This window comes from Myxine glutinosa, chromosome 4, assembly GCF_964187855.1.
Source record: "Myxine glutinosa chromosome 4, kmMyxGlut1.1, whole genome shotgun sequence".
Taxonomy (NCBI): Eukaryota; Metazoa; Chordata; class Myxini; order Myxiniformes; family Myxinidae; genus Myxine; species Myxine glutinosa.
In genome coordinates, this window is record NC_136264.1 from 141,172,864 (window position 1) to 141,198,598 (window position 25,735).

Consider the following 25,735-nt stretch of genomic DNA (forward strand, 5'->3'; position numbering starts at 1 on the left):
ACCCATGTTAACTGCAGAGCTCTATTCCGTACCGAGTCAGAAGTGCCTTCTGGGGCACATCAGCTGCGAAGGTCTGGCAAGGGTGGGGCAAGGCAGCGATGTTCCAATCGGCATCCTGGATTTCGCAGAGAAACTTCAAGATTTCACAGGCAAGCCCTGCCATCGCTAGGGGATTATAAAAGCACCGTAGGCGAAGGTTCTTGCTTTCTCTCCACCTGCATCTCACTCTGCCTGCCTGTCTGCATGCTCTCTCTGCGTGTGTGTTGGTGGATGAACTGAGCTCGAGGGGTGGCGCTCACGTTGGTGATTTGGAGCTGGAAACCTTGGAGTGGACGGAGTGAATGAACCAATTGTGGCCAAACCAAGTTATGCTCGCCGCCTCACACATTCTTTTTAGACTCTCTCACAGTAGGCTATCCGCTCATGCGTTCTTTTTTCAGCTTTCTTTTATTTTTATCATTCGTTCGTAAACATAGACGCACTTTTGCATTTCCTCTTGGATCGTTCACATTACACGCACTCACCGGCACCTCTACACTCACAATGCACCCTAGTCACCTCAGTATTTTCTCTTTTTACTCCCTCCTTTAGCGTTGCGTTGCAGAAGCACAACTGCTTCTGCCAGGTAAGTGAGAGGCCGTAATCCTCACACTGTCTCCATCTTCTGTTCTTTTCTCCCTTTGTGAATGTCTGCTGGGTGCCCTGTACTGTGTATTATCGATAGATAGTGATAAAAAGGCATATGTTAAAGTTTTGCTCTCATCCATTTTCTTTCCTGCTTATAAATATCTCCGCACATTTCATTGTAGTGACCGTTTGTACATTTTGATTTACATTCCCCCATTGTTCCCTTTGTGTGCACCCTTCCCCTCCCACAAACATTAAAGCCCTTGAGTTCCCTCCCGCCATTTCACATGATCCCACCTGAGCCTTGTAAATAATTGTAAAAAATCCCTTGTTGACGTTCCTTTCCAATCTGTTTGTGCTTGTCTTTTCCTCCATTGATCCAGCGCTGTTCGCATTTAGTGGAGATAGGGAGATTATTATTCCCCGACAAATTGGCTCGTTAAGACCGGCTTGCACCAGGTGTATGCTCAGCCACCCTCATTAAACGATCTAATTAAGATAAGAATGTTGCATAGCCGAGGGTGCGTATCCCAGCCAGAAGGTCAAATGACCTTCAGTTAAACAGTATTAGATGGTGGACACTGAAGCACATGATTATAACTGGATGGCATCCGCAGTTGATTATAAACCTGCTGCAGCATGAAGTTATTCGTGCATGATAGCCTCGGGCCCGGTAAGTGCGGGGTAGAAACTGAGGCTAACCCCCTAATAGTAGACTCGAAACCTGTGCCACAACAATATATATCTAATCATTTCACCAAAATCTAATCATTTCGTCCGTGCCACATACACTACCTCTCTGCCAAATTTCGTCCGAATCTGTCCACAACGTTTTGAGATATCTTGTTCACACAGACAGACAGACAGACAGACAGACAAACAAACAGACAAATGAAAAATCAATCATAGAGCAACACTTGGCAAAAGACAACAATGTAGAATGGCACTCAGTAGAGCATCTTTTTGACCTCACAAATAATTGGGGGCGGAATTCTGTGACCTGATATGCAAATCGCCTTCAGATTTTAAGTTATTTGGATGAAAATTGAGGATTTTAGAAATTTGAGAAAAATGGTTGACCTTAGGCCTATATTGACGTTTTGTGCTATTTTGATCTCAAAAATAGTTGATGGATGAATTCAGTTCGCTGATATGAAAATCCTATTTAAATTTCACGTCAACTGGATGAAAATTGAGGATTTTAGAAATTAGTAAAAAAAGTGGTTGGTCTTTGGCCTATGTTGACCTTTTTGGCCTATGTTGACCTCAAATATAGTTGGGGGTTGAATTCAGTGACCATATATGCAAATTGTCTTCAAATTTCAAGTCAATCGGATGAAAATTGACAATCTTAGAAATCTGGCCTATGTTGACCTTAAAAATAGTTGGTGGTTGGTTTCAGGAGGCTGATATGCAAATCCTGTTCAGATTTCAAGTCAATTGGATGGAAATTGAGGATTTTAGAGATATATAAAAAAGAGTGGTTGATCTTTGGCCTATGTTGACCTTTTGGCCTATGTTGATCTCAAAAATAGTTGGTGGTTGAATTAATTTTGCTGATATGAAAATTTTATTCAAATTCCAAGTCAATCGGATGAAAATTGAGGATTTTAGAAATTTGAAATGGTTGTTGACCTTTGGCCTATGTTGACCTTTTGGCCTATGTTGATCTCAAAAATAGTTGGTGGTTGAATTCCATAAGCTGATATGAAAATCCTATTCAAATTCCAAGTCAATCGGATGAAAATTGAGGATTTTAGAAATTTGAAAGGTTTGTTGACGTTTTGGCATATGTTGACCTTTTGGCCTATGTTGATCTCCAAAATAGTTAGTGGTTGAATTCAGTTAGCTGATATGTAAATCCTATTCAAGTTTAAAGTGAATCGGAAGAAAATTGAGGATTTTAGAAACTTGAGAAAAGTGGTTGACCTTAGGCCTATGTTGACCTTTTGGCCTATGCTGATCTCAAAAATAGTTGGTGGTTGAATTCAATTAGCTGATGTGAAAATCCCATTCAAATTTCCAATCAATCGAATGAAAATTGAGGATTTTAGAAATTTGAAAAAAGTGGTTGACCTTTGGCCTCTGTTGAACTTTTGACCTTTTGACCTCAAAAAATATACGATTTTGTCGGACCACAAACCCTACCATTTGGTGAAGTTTCGTGAAGATCGGTTTAAAAGTGTGACCTGTAGGCAAGTATAAGTGAGCGGACAGACAAACAAACACAAACCGGAGTGATCAACATACTTGTCAAAAAATGTTTTTTTGCCAAGTTACAAACAGACAGGCAAGGGTGAAAACATAACATCCATAATAGCTGCAGAGGCGACATGTGGTGAGGCGAGCGTAGTGAGCCGAATCACGCTCTACCGGTTACCTTTTTATTTCACCATACTGTGGTCAATGCAGGAGGCTTCGAGGAACACACCCTCGCCTCCAAGCTGTCTTGCCTGAGTTTGAATCTCGGCCCAGCTATGAACTGTCACCCCGGTGTTGCTCAGCGTAATCACCCCTGCCCTCCATCAATGAGTGTGCCCTCCCTCCGATAAATGTTAAACTGGGCGACCCATCTGCTGAAATTAGTTGGTGGACGTTAAGGATCCCATGGTGTCCTTCGGGAAGAAGAGGTGAGCTATCGCTGCCACCCTGGCAAAATTCAAAATTCATGACTTAACTACTACTGGGAATGCAATGGCAAACCACGCAGCATAACATGTAGTATGTCAATAAACTGCTTTGGAATCACCGACACTTTATAGCTGGTTAAGGTACATCAGATTCAGAATTGTCTAAAATACACGACTCACAATAAGTTATGGATATTGGCAGGTTCTTCGGTGTGGTTCATTTTGTGTATTAATTATGTTGAAAAAAGTTGTTGGTCCTAATTCTATGGTTATTAATGTATGAAAAAACACAGCATTCTTGATTTCAATACCCTAACCCTAACCCCTATAAAACAAATAAGCTCACTCCCACAATATCCCTAACTTATTGTGAGTGGTGTATATATATTATTGTAATAACAATAGCACTTTGAAGTATTTTTTAAATCCCAATAAACAAGAGTCAACTTCACAAATGGCACTTCCATTTCGATGATGGCACATGGGGATTTCCAACTATATTAAGTTTTACAGATATAAAAGAATAAGCCTTACTTCCGGATATTGCAGGAAACCTCATGCCATGTTGGTCACTGATAAGAACAAAGGCAGTTCATTTGTCACTGTAAAAGAAGAAGCCTCTCGTTTTCTTTCACTCACGGTGAGCTCACCAGTGATGCCTTGAGCTCATTCGACTGCTCTGTGAGACCATGGAGGACTCCGGTGAGTTACTGTAAACTTTATACAAATCCACACAAGCGTTTGACCTTGAATTCATGTTCTTGGATTCATCGGTGATGATGTAGTAATACTTTAGATAAATGTTGCACGTTTTAAAGTTGTAGCATTATACATGTTGCACATAGTAAGGAATATGTTCGTTTGCTCTTCATGTACATTGTACATGTCCACGCAACTTTTTCGGATTCGTTAAGGCACTCTGCGGATGTTGTACCATGGGTATTTCTTATTATTCAAAATCTGTCTTAAATATACAGTATTTATATACCATGTCTTAATATCTGTTTTGTATGTATCTTATGTTAAGGTTCCCTCTGTGACCTTTGACGTTGTTGAATTTGGACAGAGTTCCATACCTTTGTAATAATTGTTATCCTCTGAGTATTTAAAAACATGGGATTAGAAACGTGGATTAGAATCCAAGTGGATTAGAAACATGGGAGCAGAGGTAGTCAAGTCGTCATTCTCAGTGGGACGAGGTGTGGGGGGGGGGAGGTGTGGGCGGGTGAGGGGGTGTGAGGGGTGATTTCTATTTTGTGCCCCATGACTACCACCAACACGTATGGAAATTTGGTGGAGATCAAGCCATCTGTTTTTTTCTATTATTTTCAGATGCACATACATACATACATACATACATACCTACTAGTGCAGTGGCCTCGGCCCTAAAAATTAGGTACACCCCTACCGGAGGTATAACAAGCTGGGACCGGTCTCATTTTAACCGTCTGGGCCTCTAGTTTTTGAAGAATGATGTTGTAGTTGCAGCAATTTTGTACGACATGCTAAATTAACCCCTTATATCCGACAATATGCAATAAATGGACCCATTTCATCATTTTCTTATTTCATTAAAATAGCCCTATATATTTTTAGTTATGGTGGTTACATCAATGTTATTCATTGAAATGGACCTGTAGCAACCCATTTCAGGTAGTTTTAAGCTGCTAGGGGGTTAGGGGGCCAAAATTATACCCCAAATTTGGCAATTTTTGGCAAATTTGACCGAAATGAATTTTATTTTCTTCTTTTATATTAATAAAACCTGTTATTTCAGTGACAAACCTGATTTGTTTTATTGGTAACTATGTCTCATTGATATAAAAGCTTGTTTTAATGCAATGTAATGGGTACAACATGGGCCATTAACCCATTGTTTGCGACTGCACGTAAAAGTCCATTTTTCACCAATTTGCCTAAATCTCTGCATGTAGCCTGGTTATCTTAAAACTGGTGCTTGCATCACCGTCTTTCATTGAAATAGACTCATATCAGTGTATATTAAGTGGTTAAGCCAGTAGGGGAGTTAAAGGGCCAAATATGTACCCTAAATTTGGCACTTTTTACCAAAAAATTGAAACCGATCTCGTCTTCCATTCTATGATCATCATGATAATCAGTACCAAAATCTGATTGTTTGATCAGCTAGAAACAGTCTGTCGGAAGTCTCATTATAAAAGTCTCTTTTAGGACAGTGGAAGGGCACAGCATGGTCCATTAACCCCTTGTTTACAGTGGCACACATAACCGTAACATAACTCACCTAAAATCTGGTTGCATGGTACATGTCTAGGCCTATGTGTCCACCTCCACTTCATTGTCATCTTCGGATATGTTATTCTGATTTTCACAGTCCGTACAGGAACAAGCCTCTATACACTCTAGTCCAGCAAGGAGGCAGGGGCACTTCCTTCCACTCAAACAGGCCTTGTCAGTGCAATAGAGGTGTGTGAGATCACGAACTTCAACCGGAGCAGATGGCTGGGTGGACATTGTCTGAGTGATGCCCCCAGCAACACAAGCAGACCAGCCATGACCAACAGGATCAATCAGTTCTTGTTGAGCAATATGGCTCTCGCACCATATGCGTGTTTGATACCTTGCACGAAGGACATGCTGTTTGAAGGCGTCCTCCGTTGGTGGAAGCATTGATGCTTACTTGTCGGTTGTTGTGGCCAGCATGTAGCGCAAGGCATCCAAGGTGTCAATGTCCTTCCCCTTCGTCCCGTACAGGAGGAGAGCATAGCTCGGGCTACTGTTACAGATGTGGCTACATTGTCCTGATGGAAGGTCTGTAATTCGGATACTGCGTCCACATTTTTCAACAGTTTAGAATAGGCAGTCTTCTTGCCTATTCTATTCAATGAACAAGTTGTGTCACACCCTGTCAGGGCATGGGCAGCAGGGAGACACTCACAAACAGTTTTCCCTAGTTGGTTTCCGATGATGTGCACGGGTATGTAACGTTCCTTTCCGGAATGTCCAGCATACATGTACACATGGTCACTTAACAGTCCTCTGCTGAAGTAGTAAACCAGTAAGACAAGGACGTCTGTGTCATCGCAGCGAACTATAATTATGTCATGGTCTTTCGCCAGGCTGCATGCATGCAGGATCATCCTGGTGTCGGCTTCCTCGTGGTTGCTGTAGAGACTTGACAGGGACGATACACCAGATGGAGTAACAGCATTGACTAACTCCCGTCACTGAAACCTCCTGCCAAGATGATAGCTTTTCCGTTTGGAATGTGTTCAGCTGCATGCTCCTGGATGTACGTCGATATAAAATTCGCAAGGCTTGCCTTGTTACCAACCCATTTGAGAAATGACCTGTAGTTCGGAACAGGTCGGCTTCCCAGGATCTGATAAGATGGAAGCTGAGCAGCAGAAGCACCCCGACGCTCTCTTTCTGCTGTCTTAACAGATGGCACACTGTCATAGCGGTCGAAGACAATGGTTACACTGGTTAGCTCTAAGGTTTGGTTTCTGAGAAGTCGGATTGTGCGTTTCTGAACAACTCCGGCCAAATCGTTGAATGTTCTGAAGTGGTTCTCATTCAGTGATTGAACCATAGCCATGCCGTCGATGATATACACGGATGAAATCCCTGCTGCGATCTGTGGTAGCTCTGCTAAAACCTCTGGACAATTTGATTCAAGCTTCTGTGCAAGGTCAGCCTTGTTCGTCTTTCTCATCGTTCCATCGTCATGGAAGAGGGCCGGTGGTACTGCTGCCAGTTCATACTTGAGGATGTTCTTCAAGTCTACATCATGACTCCTAGAGACTGCCAGAAGCCACCGGAACAACACCTCAGTGTCAATTATCAGCTTCCGATCCTTGTCATTTGGAAGGGCCTTCTTCATATCCGCAAATGTCGACACAGTGGACTTCTGCAGAGGTTCCCAAAACCTTTTCGTAGGCTCGTCTCCAAGTCGTTCCTTGACAAAGTCATCAAAAACAACTTTACCCTTGTCTGGGATGCCCTTCATCGAGTCTTCAACCTTCTGTGAAACGGTTTGACCTGTTGTGATGTTGGTCAGATGGTCTGGAACATTCTCCGAGTCAAATGGATCCTGGCATTGAGTACGAAGGTATTCCTTCATGTCATTCACATCCCTTCTGTCCTTGTTTAGACGGGCTTTCCCCAGCGCTTTGTGCAACTTTTCCTTTGCCCCAGAGTTGCAAAGTTCTTTGAATGCTTCTGCGTATTCACCTGTGATGTGCCGTGTCATTAGCCAGCGCAGTAGTGCACCTTTGCGCAAGGTGAAACCAACCACACCACCCTGACTCTTAGCCTCGCGATTGACGGTTTGTTTTAGCGCTTGATCTGTTGGAACACAGTTGAAAGCACGACTGGCCGATCTGTGGACAACAAAACCTCCCTCCATCATGTGGCGGTACATCAGGGGCTCTTGTTCTTCTAACTGCTTCATCTCTGCAATGTACACTGGAGTGTACCGGGCATAGTTGATTCTCCCAGCAAGGAAGAAATAAGGGGCAGTTTCCGTGATTGCCTGAATATGCGTCAGGAAGTTTGCTTCCCGGTCGGCTCGTAACAATCGCAGCAATATGTTCCCAGACACCAGAAAGCTATCCCAGAAGCCAAATGTACTGGAACATTGTCGTCCTTCTTTTCGGAAGAGATCTATCGTATGCAACACAGATTGGGGGATTGTGTCTTCTGCTTTCTGGCAAGCAGTCGCACACGTAGTCGCATCCTTGGACTTGAAGGCCTCCTCAAGATCTCGTATCACCTGCTTGGTTTCATCAGTCAGCCATGGCAAGTTGTTCTTGGTGGCATAGGTTTCAGCTGAGGTCAGGAACATATGTGAGAGTGCTTCCTGCGCCAAACGGACACCTCGGATTCCCCGTGCGTACTGCTTTCCTTGGAGCATCTGGCTAGCTGTCGCGGCTGCATACACATCAGAGGAGGTTAGGATGTTCTAAAGGCCACCATCTCCGAATATCTTACCAATGCTTGCCAAGAAAGCCATTGTGAGGTGCATTCCCCCCAGCCGCATGGTAACTTTGCCTACCAGTGGTTCTGGTCTGCTCCACAAAATCTGTTGTGCTTTGCTATAGATTGCAAGGTCGGCAGTTATGAGAATATGATGTTGCCCCAACTCTTTGGCTATCTGTACTAGTCTGAGCAATGTTGTAAATATGGTGGAAAGGTCAGACGGCGAGGCATTGATGAATGGTAGATAGCGAATCTTTGTGACTGGGACAGTCCTGGTGCTCACAAGGGCATTGAATCCACTCCATGCAGGAATGGGCGAGTCGTCACCACCACATGCCCTTGCCACTTCCCATACCAAGTCTTTCTTCAAGACCATCGAAGAGTCATTTTCGAATTGACCCTGCTGACAGCTCACAGCAGGTTCCGGCTTCTTTGCTGGCTTGCGATAAACTTGGATGGGTTGTTCTTCGTATTGTCCAGGGTCCAAGGATTTCTGCTTTGTGTGAGGAATGGATGCTAGTTCATCAGTATCCTGAGATCGTTGGTACAGGACGATCGCCATGGCATGTGTAGTGTGTTTACCATCGATAGTCTCTTCATTCCGATCGAAATTGTCAATGGCGGCATCTACTATGGATCGGATGTCTTCCAAGTTAAAGTTTGAAATACCGTGTGGAATGGGTTGACTGGATGGTCCTGAAAGCTCATCAAGAGCTGCTGATGTTAGAAACTTTCGTATATCATCATAGTTGATGGAGTGCCCAACAGAACTGAGAAGCTCTATCAGTTCCTTACTGCCATGATTATGGTGCATTTCAACACCAAGACCGAATGTGATGGGGGTCTGTGTATTACAAGAGAGGGCAATGATGTTGTGGCAGATACCCAGAACCCTCAAGTCAGCATTACCAGCGCCGCAATGATTGGCCTTATCAAAGCATTCCTTCGACGTGCACCATGTTATGAAGTCATACAATGTCTCAGGAACGAAGTTCTTGCACTGCTGCATATTCAGGTCCACACTTGGAGTGTAGTGGGTAGTCTGAAAGCTAATTCCAGACATTGAACTGCACAGAATACCAGAAGCTTGATGGAGGATAACAGCGTTATCCAGTTCACCCGTATCTTCACTATTAGTGTATTCACATTCACCAGATTCACTGATGTGAATGTTCAGCGCTGCAACCTTTTTCAAGGCATCACCAAAACTCACTTCACTGGAACAAACTAGATCGGACTTGCCAGGCTGGGCTATGAATAATAGTTTGTCATTAAAATGATTCTTCAGCTTCTCTTTAAGTTTCCATGAGGGATATTCAATGGGCTCCATCCTAGTATCAGGAGTATCAGGCCTACCTTCGTTGAGCATTTCAATGAATCGTTCATGTAGAGAGGACAATGTCACAAGATTCCTGCTTCTTGATAGAATAGTGCACTCAATTTCCTTACTCAAACGCAGAACACCCTTATCGAAATCAGTCAGAGATTTCTGAGCTTCAGCCTTGCCCCTGTCAGCATTGATATTTCGTGGTGAAATATAACGACTATAACATGACCTATGGTACATTGCATCATATGCAAACAAGTCTGGGTAAGCTAACATGCGCATGCGAATTTTGTCATCTAGTCTTTCTAAAGAGGCTGCTATGATGCGGTCACGAGGTGATGCCCCAGTGCCAGTGGCAATGTTGGTCAGCTTTTCTTTTCTAATGTTAGATGACCCACATATGAGACAGTCTGTTCTTATATTGAAAGCAGATGTTTCAGCTCACCTAAGCCGTGTTGGACCACTGTGACAGTCAGGTGTATCATTACCAGTGCTAACCGTTCCACTGGGATCGCTTTGCACGTACTTCAGGTTACTCGAGGATGTATACCAAGCTCTGCATTTTGTGTGGTATCTAACCGTAACAGTTCGATTTAAAATGTCATCTTGGATTTTAGAAGTCTCTCATGAACATCAGCTTGACGGAGTTCTGCGGCATGAATAACGGCTTTGATTCCCTCCAGTGTTGGTATTTTTACGAATGGACAATCTGCATCCAATGGGCGACGACATATCACACAGTTGTCGTTGGCATTGCTGCTTGTTCGTATCCGCTTCTTGGGAGGTTCTTGTGAGAGGTCCATCTTCTTTCCTGAAAGGAAGAAAATAGGATTCAGTTCGGTCAAATTTGGTAAAAAATGCAAATTTGAGGTATAATTTTGCCCCCCTAACCCTCCTAGCAGCTTAAAACTACCTGAAATGGGTTTCTACATGTCCATTTCGATGAAAAATATTGATGTAACCAGCATAACTAAAAATCTATAGGGCTATTTTAATGAAATAACAAAAAGATGAAATGGGTCCATTTATTGCATGTTGTCGGAAATAAGGGGTTAATTTAGCATGTTGTACAAAATTGCTGCAACTACAACATCATTTTTCAAAAACTAGAAGCCCAGACGGTTAAAATGAGACCGGTCCCAGCTTGTTATACCTCCGGTAGGGGTATCTCCTAAAATAGAGCCCTTTTTCAGCTTCGGCCACTGCACTATACATTCATACTGTCGTGTTCCTGGCGATTAAAATCTTTACCAGGAAACAGATTAGCCGAGCAAGCTTTAACTCCAAAGGCGTTCAGTTCAAATATGGCAGAGTTCATGCATGCGGGGATGGAGGGGGGGGGGGGGGAGGAGGAGGAGGATGAGGAAGCTGAAAATCACTTACCTCACGGATCCTGCCGGCAGTCTTCAAACCTGTGGAAATTAACTCAAACGAAAACCGGATTTAAAATGTACAAAAATAATAGGTTTATTTAACGGAACCCGATAAGAAAACGCGCCGGTTACTAACTAATGTTTCTAAAATTGAGTGCTCCCACACCAGACGTATAACACACAGACAAGGGATGAAAGAAACTGGAAAAGAAAATACGTGTAATTATTGCACTTATCTCAACCAGCTCGTGAGATCTCGTCAGGGTCGCCAAACTCGTGCACGCAGCCGGGACGCGGCTCCGGTGTTGGCGGGAACCGTCCGGTCGTTGGCGCGAACCTCTCGCTCCACACTGCCAGGCCAGCGCACACTGCGGCGGCAAGCCTCACGTCCCCGCGCGATCGCTCGCGAGGTACCGCACGTGAACGCAGGGGAGGAGAATCGTCAGCGCTCCACCGTCTCTCCACCGTCCGTCGTCCAATGAGCAAGAGTCCAGGATCAATCAGCAAGGGTGAAGAATGCGAGGGGCAATGTCCAGCGCAGGTAGGAGGTCCAGAACAGGGGAGGGTCCAGCGCAAGAGGGAAAATGTCGGTCTCTCTCCACTTTTTATCAATCCCTCGTCACGTCATCCGCCTCTCTCCACCAATCCCTGCCGGCAACACCACAGGCTCAGTTCTCCACCAATGGCCACGTCACTTCTCTCTCATGCCATCGGTCGGTGGCCAATCAGTACGTCGCATCCTTCCACCAATCAGCAGGTCGCTTCTTCCTCCGCCCCTGGCCAATCACAAGTCCTTCCTTACTCTGGCCTTTCATTGGTGTGATCTCCCCCATCAAACCCCCTCGACCAATCTGTCGCGAGGTGGGCATGGCCTCAGCCTGCCTGAGCAATGTTTTATCACCATGTTGGCGCAATGCGTGGGTGCTTCCTGCCTGTACTTCCGGTGAGTTTTATTGTGGGGGGGAATTTAATTAGTATGTGTGTGCTGTTGGGCCTGACCAGTGTCTATTGTGTAGTGCCATATGGGACAATGGATAAATCACCAGGTCTCACGAACAGGGGAATTAACATAATCCCGAACTCTATAGTTAGTACAAGGCCATCCTCGTATGATCACAAATCTACACATACGCAAACAAACCGTCTAAACAAACTTATTACATGTGGGGTTCCCTATCACGATAATCGGAGCACACTACCTATACAGACATACCTGACTCTATATATCACTCAACCCCAAAATTCATAACAATACATACAGATACACACACATACATACATACATACATACAGATACACACACATACATGGTTGTGTACACATGTGTACACTACATGTGTACAATAATACATGGTTGTGTACACATGTACACATGGTTGTGTACTCAGGACACGAAGTGGCGGGTCGAACTGTTGTTCTGACTGTGACGATGCTGCAGGCTCTATCGACTCACAGTGATGGTAGGTTATGTGGTCCTGATGTCGACGAATTTCGCGGCCGTCCTGCAGGCGAATCACGCAGGACAGTGGTCCTGGCTTCTCAATGATGTCCCCCGGTAGCCACGTCGCACCTGCACCAAAATTTCGGGCAAACACTGGATCTCCGATGTTGATACAGCGACTGTTGGACGACTTATCGTGCACCAACTTTTGATAATGCTGGCTCTGATAAACATTTGATGATATGTCTGGTTTGAGATTGTCAAGTGTCGATCTTAAGTGTCGTTTCATCAATAACTCAGACGGAGCTGCACTGGTTGTTGATTGTGGCGTGATGCGGTATTTGAACAGGAGACGAGAAAGCTTTGTTTCCAGGGTTCCCTCCTGAAGTTTCTGCAATCCGGATTTGATGATTCCCACGGATCGTTCGGCCAAGCCATTTGAAGCCTGGTTATGTGGGTTGACAAACTTATGTTTGATGCCGTTCCGACGTGTGAACTCGGCAAACTCGGAACTGGAAAAACACGAACCGTTATCACTCACGATCATCCTGGGCAGACCATGAGTGGCGAAACAGCATCTGAGTCTTTCGATAACAATGGCTGACGTAGTACCACGCGTCACATAGGCATCAATCCATTTTGTGTGCGCGTCCGTAATTATTAGAATCATGCTGCCGTTAATAGGCCCGGCATAATCGAGATGTAGGCGATGCCATGGTTCACTGGGCCATTCCCAGGGATGCAGTGGCGCTTTCGCAGGTGTATTCCGGGTGCTCTGGCATGGGTAACAATGTCGAACATGATGTTCGATATCAGCATCAAGATTCGGCCACCACACATAGTTTCTAGCGAGTGACTTCATCTTCACAATCGCGGGGTGACAGTCATGGATTTCATCCATGACCCTGGAACGCAGATTTTCCGGGATCACGACACGACATCCCCAGAGTAGGCAACCATTTTCCACGCTGAGTTCGTTTTTATGTGCTTTAAAAGCCGCAAAAACTGGGTCACCCTCAGGTAGCAAATGCCATCCAAGCTGTACAGCCTGGACAGTTCTGGACAGAACGGGGTCTCGTCGAGTATGGGTGCGGATCTGGCCGGAATCGACAGCACAATCTTCCAGATGATCCATCAGTGCGATAATGGATCCTGGTGTAGGCGAGTCATCAACGGATTCTGGAAGGGGTAACCGACTCATGGCATCTGCATTTGTGATAGACGAACCAGGCTTATAACATATGGTGTAGTCATAAGCAGCGAGAAACAGGGACCAGCGGATGATCCTGGGCGGTAGTGTGTCAGATGTCACCTTAGTTGGACCAAACAGACTGATCAGCGGCTTGTAATCAGTGCGAATCGTGAAATGATGTCCAAGAAGGTACTGGCGAAATTTGCTGACGCCGAAAACGATTCCCAATCCTTCCTTGTCCAGTTGGGAATAGTTCTGTGCCGGGGACAACGTTCTGGATGCAAATGCAACCGGTCTTTCCGTACCATTAGGCATCACGTGTGATAATACACTCCCCACTCCATACCGACAGGCATCGCATGTCAGCACAAGATCCTTCTCTGGATCAAAATGAACGAGAACATTGGACGATTTGAGCAGATCCTTAGAGGTCTGGAATGCTGATTGTTCAGTGGACTCCCAGCTCCAGGAGACTCCTTTCCTCAAAAGCCGATAAAGGGGGCCCAAAACGTCGGTCACATTCAGGATGTAACGACCATAGAACTGAAGCAAACTGAGGTATGACTTCAACTCAGTCACGTCTCGTGGAGCAGGAGTATCCTTGATAGCTCGGACTTTCTCATCTGTTGGGTGTAGACCCTCGGCATCAATCGTATGACCCAGGTACGTGACTGATGGCACCATAAACTTGCACTTGTCTCGACATAAACGTAGGCCGGAGTCCGAAATCTTCTTCAGAACTCTATCCAGGTTTTGTAGATGTTCCGCATCCGTACGACCAGTAACCAGAATATCATCCTAGTAACAAACGACATTGCATTCGGCGGCAAACAAACTGTCTATGACACACTGATAAATTCCAGGTGCAGATTTCACTCCAGAACTGAGTCGGTGGTACCTGTACAACCCACGATGTGTGTTGATGGTAAGATACTGTTTCGAATTCTCGTCCAAGCGGAGCTCTAGATAGGTGGATTTGAGATCGAGTTTCGTAAAAGTCTTGCCTCCCGTGAGAGGAACATAGAGGTCTTCGATCCTCGGGTTTGGATATTTATCCAATGAAAAACACTTGTTCACGGTCATTTTATAATCTCCACATATGCGGATGGACTGGTCCGATTTTATGACCGGAACGATGGGCACCCCCCATTCGGCGTACTGAATTGGCTCGATGATGCCCAGATTTTCAAGATGATCCAGTTCCTTGTCAATCCGCTCCCGCAGGGCGAAAGGGACTGGGCGAGCTCTGCAAAATATAGGATTGGCATCCCGGTCAACACTGAGTTTAGCCGAATGTCCTTTCAAGGTTCCAAGCTCATCCTTGAAGACATCCGGGTACGTATCCAGCACATTTTTGAGTGTGTATGCTGCGGTAGGAGAAACGTTGGCTGCCCGGAGTTGATGAATGCTTTTCCACTTCAGTTGAATTATGCTCAACCAGTTCCTGCCGTGTAAGGAAGGAATGACGATCAGGGGTAGGTGAAGCTCACGGTTATCGTAGCCCACCGTGACGTCACATGTACCGCAGGGAACAATCTTCTCACCTGTATAGGTGGAGAGTCCATAGGTAGTAGGTTTCAGATGGGGTCGGTCAGCATCACTCCACAGGTTTGTGAAAACACCATGGCTGATGAGCGAGATGGCCGCACCAGTGTCGACCTCCATTTGCAATGGTCGATTGTTGACGACAACAGTGGCAAGAAGAGGGTCCCGCTTATGGTGAGAATCAATATGAAGCAGGTCATACGATTCTGAGTTGTCGGAAACAGAGCTCACCTGGTCAAACTCAGGTTCCTCCGAACCGATAAACTGATGAATCTTCTTGTCAGCAGCTTTCTGTTTTCCCGATTTGCGAGTGATGCAAGCTGGAGCAATATGGCCAGTTTTCGAACAGAAATGGCAGGTTACATCTTTGAACCGACACGTCTCTGGACGGTGCATTCCGTTGCACCGAAAACATTTGTTGTGTGTTTGAGACTGCACTGGCTTCTGACGAGGAGCCTTGTTCCAACGTTTTTGCTGATCATGATCCAACCGATTCACAGCAGGGCTGGTACCAGACAAGCGAGTGGCACCGATGCTTGTAACGTTGCGTTCAGCACTTTCCATGGAAATGGCGGTGTCTCTGGCATTTTGGAACGTCAGTCTTCTCTCAGCAAGCAGGCGTCTACGAGTGCGGTCATTGGACATGCTAATCACCAGCAAATCATGGAGCATGTCATCAATCGTGTCCCCAAACTCACACAGATGTGACAGTTTTTTGAGGTGTGCAATGAAGTCTGCGATCAACTGACCTTGCTGCTGTCTGCACATGTAAAAATTAAATCGACTCAGGATGACTGAAGGAGATGGATTACAATGTTCCTTCAAAGCGGCCTTGAGCTCTGCATACGTGAGCTCCTGGATTGTCCGAGGCCGAATCAGGTTTTTAACGAGTGTGAACATCTCACCCCCACAAACGGACAGGAAGTCGGCCTTCATCAGGGCTTCGGTCGCGATGCCGTCCGCCTCGAAGTAAAAGGACAACCGCTCAGAATACGTGTCAAAATCTCCCTCATGAGGGTCGAATTCATCGATATGGCCGAAAGAAGTCATGGTCTAGATGTTTATCCTCGTCGCCATGTAAGGTATCTCGACAGACTACGATCGAATGTAGCACACGTTTATTGACTCTCCCGATACAGGCCCGATTTACTGCAGCGCCATCCGAGCTGGGGCGTAGGGATACAACACGGTCACGGTGTAGGGATACAACGGTGAATGTTTGCAACTTCATACATGACACATACATACATACATACAGATACACACACATACATACATACATACATACAGATACACACACATACATACGTACGAGCACACTTACATATATATGTGGGATCCCGACCCCGGTCCTCGCCCTCTGATATGACTGAGCCTCGAGTCCAGTTGTTGAAGAAATTAACAAGTTTATTGAAGAACCAAGCACAGCTGTGGAGACCGTTAAGATGGTCACCAGAGTAGGCCTACAATCGTAGCGCCTTCAAAACGGTCTAAAATCTACAACGAAGGGCCTTCTTTAAGTATAGTCCGACCCGTGATCGTTATCTTACTATAATTCACCAAATGTCTGTCTGTCCGTTCGAAGGTACTGTAAAAACTGCTGAACCGATCGCAAATATATTTTGGGTGGATAATCCTGGGATCCCCAGGAGTAAAATAGGCTATTTAGTTTTCCCAATTTCAGCTTTAGTCTCCAGCATTCTCAGGTTTGGACTCCCGCATAACATTCGCGTTTGCATGACGTTCATTGTGACGTCTTCTTACGTCGAGCAACAGTACCCGCCCTATGGGTGGGGCTTCAATTGGGAGGCCCAAATGAAAAGGCTAAATATCGGAAATTGAAGGCTTTTTTTCTTTGAAACGATTTATATAAACATCCATTAAATCTCGATCGGTGCAGCCGTTTGTGCGGCACCCGGAAAAATAATGTAATGCGGGAGCAAGTATCAGCAGGATGTGGCAGTGTGGGAGTCCACATTTTCACCGATCGCTGAACCGTGTGCCGCACAACGGCTGCACCGATCACTGCACAGCTGCATCGATCGGATGTGGCATGAAGGAGGATCTGCACTTCGTCATGAAGGACGATCAGATCTAACAGATCACTGTCTCCATCGATCTTGCCAAGGCCGTAACACCTATCGGCTCAAAATCCTTTTCACTGTTGATTTGGTACAGTTACACGTATCAGGAATTTGGTACACGTATCGGAAGTACGTCTTAGCGATTGTGAACACGATTATCGATCACGATTCACGATCACGATCATCACGATCATCGTGTATCGATCACGATTTGAAACACGATGGAATAATATTTACCGATATGAACAGTGATGTGGCTTTTATTGAAATTCTAAAGATACTGTTTAGATTTTGATGATTTGCGTGTGATATGATTTAACGGATGTTTATATGAATCGTTTAAAATAAAAAAAGCCTTCAATTTCCGATATTTAGCCTTTTCATTTGGGCCTCCCAATTGAAGCCCCGCCCGTAGGGCGAGTACTGTTGCTCGACGTAAGAAGACGTCACAATGAACATCATGCAAACGCGAATGTTATGCGGGAGTCCAAACCTGAGAATGCTGGAGACTAAAGCTGAAATTGGGAAAACTAAATAGCCTATTTTACTCCTGGGGATCCCAGGATTATCCACCCAAAATATATTTGCGATCGGTTCAGCAGTTTTTACGGTACCTTCGAACGGACAGACATTTGGTTAATTATAGTAAGATGGGGGTACTGGCACTATTTGTTGTCTTCAAGTAGACTATTAAACCCCTTGCAGCCATTTTTGTACTGTGAAGAGACAAACTTTCTATATTTGCCTTGTTTCAGTGTAAGAGGAGCCTGGGGTGGGCTTAGCGGTTAGGGTGCCAGCTTGGGATCCTAGGATCCTGGGTTCGAATCCCGGTCAATCGCTGAATTAAAACAAGGGGGATTGACTCAGCCTGTCATCCTTCCGAGGTTGGCAAATTGAGTACCAGTTCACTGGTAATTCCCTGTGTGTCGCAAGAGGCGACTAACAGGGTTGCTGGCAGGAAGGACATCCGACCATAAAACATTGCTTCAAAAAGGGGATCACGGTTCCCCAAAAAAGGCCAACCCCTGCTCTGCAGGGAAAAATGGCCTCTAAAGGCGGTTCTTTCAGTGTAAGGGGCTGGTTGTTCCGTTTTTGAGGAGCGTTAGTTTATCGTTACATTCATGTACATTGAGCCCTGTGTTTGACAATCTGAGCCTGATCACTCTGAAGGGTACAGGTTAAAAACAGGCTGCGGGTCACGGCCGCCCGATAGTACAGGATCCCAAACTCGATGGTAATGCATAGAGAGGCTGATCTATCAATGGGTATAAAATGCTGGGATAGCTGCACTACCATGGACAAAATAAACTCATATTTGAATTCCACATAAAAAAACACATAATATAGACACCCCTCATGTTAGGATTTCCTTCAGATTCATTTTGGCACCTGAGTATGACCCGCCCTAATGGACATGCATGGATGGTGGCCCTTGCATGTACTACCCGTTGCTTTCCTGGGGCCATCAGGGTGCCTCTGATACGGCCCATGATTAATTTGGGCTGTTGATGTCTCTCGTTGGTTGTTCTCTCCATATGTGGGTTTTCAGAGGTGGGAGGAAGTTCTCCCAGAACTCAAAATCTCCACCTCCTTTTTCGATAAAGGATCATTATTCATGACCCAGATTGTGAAACTTTTGCAATTTGAAATTGTGAAACAATGAAACAATTCCAAGCAAATGACTTTGTGAATCGCAGACACCGATGATGCGTTCTTCCAAATCACTTTGTCCTTCTCAAAGTTATCAACACCTGATCTCATACTCCCTTTGGCTTATCTACCCTGAACCTGCTGTGACTTGCCAATGCTCTTGGATATTTGTCTTCCAAAAACTACGCATGTGGTATACACCACACAGGATTCCAGTCAGAGATAAAATAATTAGTCAACACGTGAATGGTGTACAAAATTCATGCAAGTTTCCTTTCTTGTGAAAATCAATAACAGACGCAGGGCCCACATGAGCCGAATGACTCGCTGAAAATGGGAAGGCCTCAGCTTCTGATAACAGCTCCAGTAATACCCAATCTGCCAACCTCAGAACATGCCCAATTGCCATCACATGTCTCCTCCATTGGACCATACAACGCTTATCTTAGGCTTGTCTTGACATCAGCAACTGCTTCACTATGTGCATCCCTACTTGCCATCATTTTTTTCAGATGGACAGATGGTGTAAACTTTTAGAACGATTGGAGAGAAAAGGTAGATTGCAACAGTTGTTGCTCATCATGTAAATGCCTAGACACAGCAATGGCATCAAAAATGCAATGGATGTTGGTTTTTGTCATTGTATGCTGGAGATGTGACAGTTCCAATTGAAATATTTCTCTATTTCTTGATAATTTATGCTAGTTGGAATGCTCTTTGGAACATATTGTCGTGTTCCTGGTGATTAAAATCTTCCAAGGAAACAGATTGCCGAACGAGCTTTAACTCCGAGGCTTTCAGTCAAAATATAGCGGAGAATATGCGTGGGGAGGTGGGGGGGGGGGGGGGGGGACCAAAGAGCGCTTACCTTCACGGATCCCACCGGTAGTCCTCAAACCAGCAATAATTAATTTAACCGACACAGGTTTAAAATGTTCAAGAAAATGCCGGTAACAAAGAAAATGCACGATAAATGAAACTATATTCCTAATTGGAGTGCTCCCCCACAGACCCAAATACAGACAAAGGATAAAATAACTGGAAAATAAATAGGTGTGATTTAGTGGGCTCTTAGCTCAAATCGGCTGGTGTATCTCGTCAGGAATCGTCAAAGATTGTCTTCGGCCTCTACTTCTTTGCATGCGAAACGCGCTCGTTGGTGCGAAGTAGGCCCCTCGCGCGGCCCGCTCACTCCTGGCTCTGTGCGCGAAGCAAATGGCCTTGGCGTGCAGCTGGCTCCTCCAGCCGTACTTGTCCTCACGATCTCTGCACGGAAACCACAGCTCTCCGTCCACAGTTCCGCCTCCTCACGACCACTATCAAGATGTCGGAACACGACCGTTTGTGATGAAGCTTCCTTGCGCAAGAGCAATAGTGACCGTTCACCACCAGATCTCAAAACGAGCAGAACCAAAAGGACGTCTATGCTGAGAGAGATAAAATGTCGATGCTGAGAGAGATAAAATGTTGATGCTGAGAGATAAAATGTCGATGCTGAGAGAGATAAAATGTCGATGCTGAGAGATAAAATGTCGATGCTAAGAGAGATAAAATGTCGATGCTGAGAGAGAGCTTTTCGTCGACCGTTCACCAACAAAGTCCGGACCAAAGAAGACAAAATGCCCACCGCTCCAATTGTTTTGTACTCTGACATCATCCCACAACATCTCCATTCCTATCAGCGAGCCTCATCCTAGCAGTCATTGTGCCAATCAAATCCCTGCCAATCACTGCCCTTCGGGGTATGGCTCATGGCCCTGCCTGTGCCTCTGCGTTCACCAAGTCGATGTTATCAGCGATAGTGCTTGATGCCTGGTTTCCGGTTGGTTTTTAATTAGTGTGGTTAATGGCCCATTTCTTACTAGGTGTCTAGTGCAGTGTCATAAGGAACACAGGAAAAGTTTACAGAGGCAATTACATACAGGGGATTAATCCCTTGCTAATTAACAAACCCCGCCCCTCTCATGGGGACGAATATACACTTACACAACATCCGGTCTACACAAATTTCCTACTTATGATACATCGAGGTTTCCTCTTCTTCACGACAGTCGGAGCACATTAATCTTTACAATTCTACTTGGACTAAGATATTGCCTACCCCCTAAAAACGTAACAAAATATTTGGCCATCTATGCAATTGCGCATGCTGTGTCTAGTGGCCAAAACCTGGCAGAAGGTACAGTCCTGCAGCTGGCGACCTGATGCCTAACATCAGGCAGCCTGACGTCTCGTTATTCTCCATACAGCCAAGTCTGTTTGTCGCCAATCAGAGCTTATAAGGCCTTGATCCAAAAATTTATGGAGTATGGTGCTCCAATTTTGGTTGGTGTGCAGCTGCTTCTCATCTTGCTTCTCTGGAGTCGATCAAGTCCAAGGCTCTCCATGTCATTGGCATATCTCGGCAAGAGACCAAGTCTCAATATCTGTTCTTTGCTGAGCGCAGGCAGGTTGGTAGACTCTCAGGTTTCAGATCACATTACGCTCTCATCCCTATGTCCTCCCCAACCCATCCAGATAATTGTTCATATAATTCTTCCTGAATCTCCCAACTGCTTAGCCTCTCCAATTCTAAATCGAACACTTCATTCCACTAAGCCTCTGTTCCCTTCACTGTGGAGCCGACTCCCTGTATCTATTCCCATGCCCCTCCTTGTAGTCTTTCAAGAGTGATACCCATCATCACCTCATGCTTTTTCCATACCCACCTCTGCTCCTTTCTGCTCTCGATGATGCTCTCCCACCCTTTTCCTTTCCACCACCCATCCACTCACTCTTATCCCCTCTTCTTCTCTGCCCTGCCCTCCCACTTCCACCTCGTCTCTTACCCCCCTCCCTTTTCCTTCCCATCTCCCTCTCTCCTTCATCCTCTCTCCATCTCTCTCCCAATCAGAGCTCGATCTATGTCTGTATGTAAAAATTGCATTTATTCTTACATGTTTCTCACATAATTATTTTTATCTTGTTGGGGAAAATACTCATTTTGCTCCAAATAGTCACATTCATTACTGCTAATGACACAGATTACATAAACAAAACAAGTGAGGTAAACATGGTATACATTTCATGATGGCGTGCTAATAATATAAAGTTACAAACTTATTGTCCCTTGTGACAGTTATCAACACCCGCTGGCTACATGAAATGATGACATTATTTCCGTTTCCCATCATGTTTGTACAGAAATGGACCTAAGGTTGGCAATCCTCTACGAGAAAGAGGGCTCCCAGTGGGGACACTACGTGAGGAAGGTTTGCGAGTATGATCAGCGGCTGGAAAAGGTCGACATCGTTCCTTGCAAGATTGAACCATGGCCCTTGAACCCAGATGACCTTTTTCAGATTGGCTTGGCTCATTGCAAGCTGCTTATACTGACTGAAGCCATGTTGGAAAGTGAGGAGCATGTGTGGCAAGAGCTAGGATTGGTGCTACAACCTGCTTCATCTGTGTTACTGTTTTTCTGCGGTGTTTGTTCTGCCGAGCGCCTGTACGACGTGATGCCAGAGAGCAGGAATTGGGCCATCACCGATGCAGAGAAAGACACTGATTCACTTGTGGACTTCATCATCTCCATGATGTCACTTAAAGGTATTCTTTGCACTCACTTCTCAATCACATCTTACTATAATTCACCAAATGTCCGTCTGTCCATTCCCAAGTACCGCAAAAACGGCTGAACCGATCGCAACGAAATTTTGGGTGGGTATTCCTGGGACCCCCTGGAGTAAAATAGGCTATATTGTTTTTCCAATTTTTTTTCCAATTTTCCCAATTTCCAATTTTTGCAATTTTCCAGTTTTTCCAAACATGATGGAATAATATTTACATATGAACAGTTACATATGAACATTTACATATGAACATTTACATATTTACCGATATGAACAGTGATGTGGCTTTTTATTGAAATTCTACAAATATTGTTTAGATTTTTATGATTTGTGTGTGATATGATTTAACGGATGTTTATATGAATCGTTTAAAATAAAAAAAGCCTTCAATTTCTGATATTTTACCTTTTCATTTGGGCCTCCCAATTGAAGCCCCGCCCGTAGGGCGGGTACCGTTGCTAGTTTAATTAAACACATGAACCAAACATTTAAATAGTTTTATCATTAAATATGAAAAGGTTATTCATCAAATCACAACATTGGCCAACAAGGCATTGCGTAACCATGAAGAGCGAAGGGGTGTGGGGATAGGATAGCAAATGGAGGCTGAAATGGGACATAGAGAGTGCTGCCAATCAGAGGCGGATTAAGATTTTTTTGGCACAAAAAATATTTAGACTTGACACATCCCCCAAAAACACGAATACATGAAAATGCATTAATACATCGACTCATTCAATGTTACACCGAGTTAATAAAAGATACACTAGTGACTAGTACATGTACTAGGCAATAGGACTAGCTGATTGGTAATGTACACACCCCAGCACTTTCATTGGTGTGTTCAGTTACCAAGTTTGTATTTGTTTTTTATACGTACACAAGGCTCATGGAAGAACAAAAAGTTTATTGTAGAGTGCTCGCCAACTGGTTTTAGCACTCAAAGAAACACCGCATCAAAACCTTTGATAAGGAACGGCTGGCTTGGCAAGCGACAGTAAGCTGCTTGGTAACGGAGTTAATATGATCCCAGTTTCTATTTTGAGCGAGTTTTAACATTTATTCACAATTCAAACAGATGTTAACATGTCCAACCCACCATTCCACAGATGAAGCAGCCGCATCCAGTGTTTATGAGGAAGAAGATTCCACACACTCAGACAGTACATCTACTGATACAAATGAAGCTGAAGAAGAGATAACGACGTCCACGAGCACAGAGAATGCGGAGTGGATGAATGACAACACTGGAGTGACGGACATTTGTCAAGTGCAGCCAATGTTGGTGCTTCCTGAAAAAATATGCCCTGGGGTTAGTGATATACAACAGACATGCACACTCTCTACAATATAAAACACAATGTCTGGTTGTGTTTGTACTTTGTACAGATGCCTGTCCCCCTTCATAAGAACGGTTTGAGTCGGATTTTAAAGTCCAATATTTTAACACGAATGTGTGTCCACCACCGTCGAACATTGAGAATAAAACAAACTCGAAAAACATTTTCCATAAACGAGTAATTATATCTCTTCTATTGGAAATGTAGACGGTGGCTTGCAAACCGAGCCTCAACGGCGGTGTACAGAAGTGCTTTTAAAAATAACAATAAATGCAAGGCTCATTGAGGTGAAATTAACTGCACATGATGCGCAACGTGCATTCATTTACATCCTCAGGATGTCTAATAAATAAATAAAGAAGATTATAAGCACACCTGACACTAGGCCGAGGCTTCAGACTTTGGCACGGGCATGAGGCTGCAGCGTCGAATAAACTGGTCCAACCCGTCAAGTTTGACGAGCTTTTTACTAGTTTGACGATAATTTAACAGTCGTCGGTTTGTGCATTTTATGAACTTCGCTGTTTTGATTTTGGCCTGGAATCCTGAGAAGTGAAAATTTTAGGTTGTCCGTTAGAAATCGTGAATGTTTTATGTTCACAGGGTGCAATAACCTTTATTATAATTGAATGCAGACTGACTGTGATTTTACCAGATTGAGGTTTACCTTTTGCTGATGACAAGGATTGAAGAGGAAACAACATTACTGCTGTCATGGACGCCAGAAAACGACGAAACAACTCATACGTCAAAGCCGATATTAGTGAATGATTATACTCTTCATGTTACGGCACCAGGTATTATATAGTTTGCATAGTCTGGTACTTTTGGGGCTATACGATTGAATGCAGCACAAAACATAGGCATACAGTCACGTGAAAAAGTAAGTACACCCCATGTAAAGTTTTGACTTTTTCAACATATTTCAACAGACAGCTATTTGATCTTCATTTCAACAATATTGATAGATAAAGGTGATATAATATAGCAAATATCATGAAACATTTACATTTTGTCATCCATTGTATAATTTAAATAAACATAAATGCAAATTTCGCATGTGGAAAAAGTAAGTACACCCTTGGCTCTAATAGGTGGTATTGCCCCCTTTGGCAGAAACAACCTCAAGTAGGAGTTTTTTTTTATAACTGTCTACCAGTCTCTGATATAGACTGGGAGAAATTTTTGTCCACTCTTCCATGCAGAATTCTTTCAGCTGTGCAATGTTTGAGGGGTTTCTTGCATGCACAGCTCGTTTCAAATCCCCCCACAACATCTCGATGGGATTTAGATCCGGGCTTTGACTTGGCCATTCCAGAACCCTCCATTTCTTTCTTTTCAGCCATTCCTTGGTGGATTTACAGGTATGTTTAGGGTTATTGTCATGTTGCAAGGTCCACCTTCGGTTGAGCTTCAACCTTCCGACAGATGGCCTCACATTATCCTCAAGCACCCTCTCGTACAATGAAGAATTCATAGTGGATTCTATGATGGTGAGCTGCCCAGGCCCTGATGCAGCAAAGCTGCCCCAAACCATAATATTTCCACCACCATGCTTTACAGTTGGTATCAGGTTCTTGTGGTCAAATGCTGTCATTGGTTTTCGCCAAACATGTCTTCTGGTACTGTGGCCAAATAGCTTTACCTTTGACTCATCTGTCCAGAGCACATTGTTCCAGAAGTGCTGGTCTTTGCCAAGGTGTTCATTGGCAAACTTTAGTCTTGCCCTGATGTTCTTTCTGGACAGCAAAGGTTTTCTCCTGGCACACCTCCCATGTAGATCAAATTTGTGCAGCCTCTTTCTAATGGTAGACTCGTGCACTTTGACATCAACAGTGGCAAGAGCTACCTGTAGGTCCCGTGATGACATTCTGGGGTTCTTAGAGACTTCTTTCAGCATCTTGTGGTCTGCTTTGGGCTGAACTTGCTGGGGCGGCGTGGCCTGAACAAGTTGGC

General features: G+C 44.5%; 2 protein-coding genes across 8 annotated transcripts in view; one reads left to right on the forward strand and one right to left on the reverse strand.

Annotated features, from left to right (window-relative positions):
- The window catches only part of LOC137425310 (uncharacterized), a 49,580-nt gene extending 49,417 nt beyond the window's left edge, over positions 1 to 163 (reverse strand). Inside the window, exon 1 of the mRNA XM_068113597.2 lies at positions 47 to 163. Coding sequence (XP_067969698.2) covers positions 47 to 163 — 117 coding nt within the window. The remainder of the gene's footprint in view (positions 1 to 46) is intronic.
- The window catches only part of LOC137425312 (phosphoinositide 3-kinase adapter protein 1), a 118,070-nt gene that overhangs the window by 13,780 nt on the left and 78,555 nt on the right, over positions 1 to 25,735 (forward strand). For 3 of the 7 annotated variants that reach the window (XM_068113612.2, XM_068113608.2, XM_078776526.1), the window contains 4 exons: positions 3,807 to 3,959; positions 22,012 to 22,416; positions 23,549 to 23,751; positions 24,435 to 24,576. In XM_068113612.2, the coding sequence (XP_067969713.1) occupies positions 3,947 to 3,959; positions 22,012 to 22,416; positions 23,549 to 23,751; positions 24,435 to 24,576 (763 nt within the window). In that variant the 5' untranslated portion in view covers positions 3,807 to 3,946. Of the gene's footprint in view, positions 1 to 3,806; positions 3,960 to 22,011; positions 22,417 to 23,548; positions 23,752 to 24,434; positions 24,577 to 25,735 lie in introns of those variants that run through there. The other 4 variants (XM_078776527.1, XM_078776525.1, XM_068113610.2 and 1 more) reach the window with 2 other exon arrangements.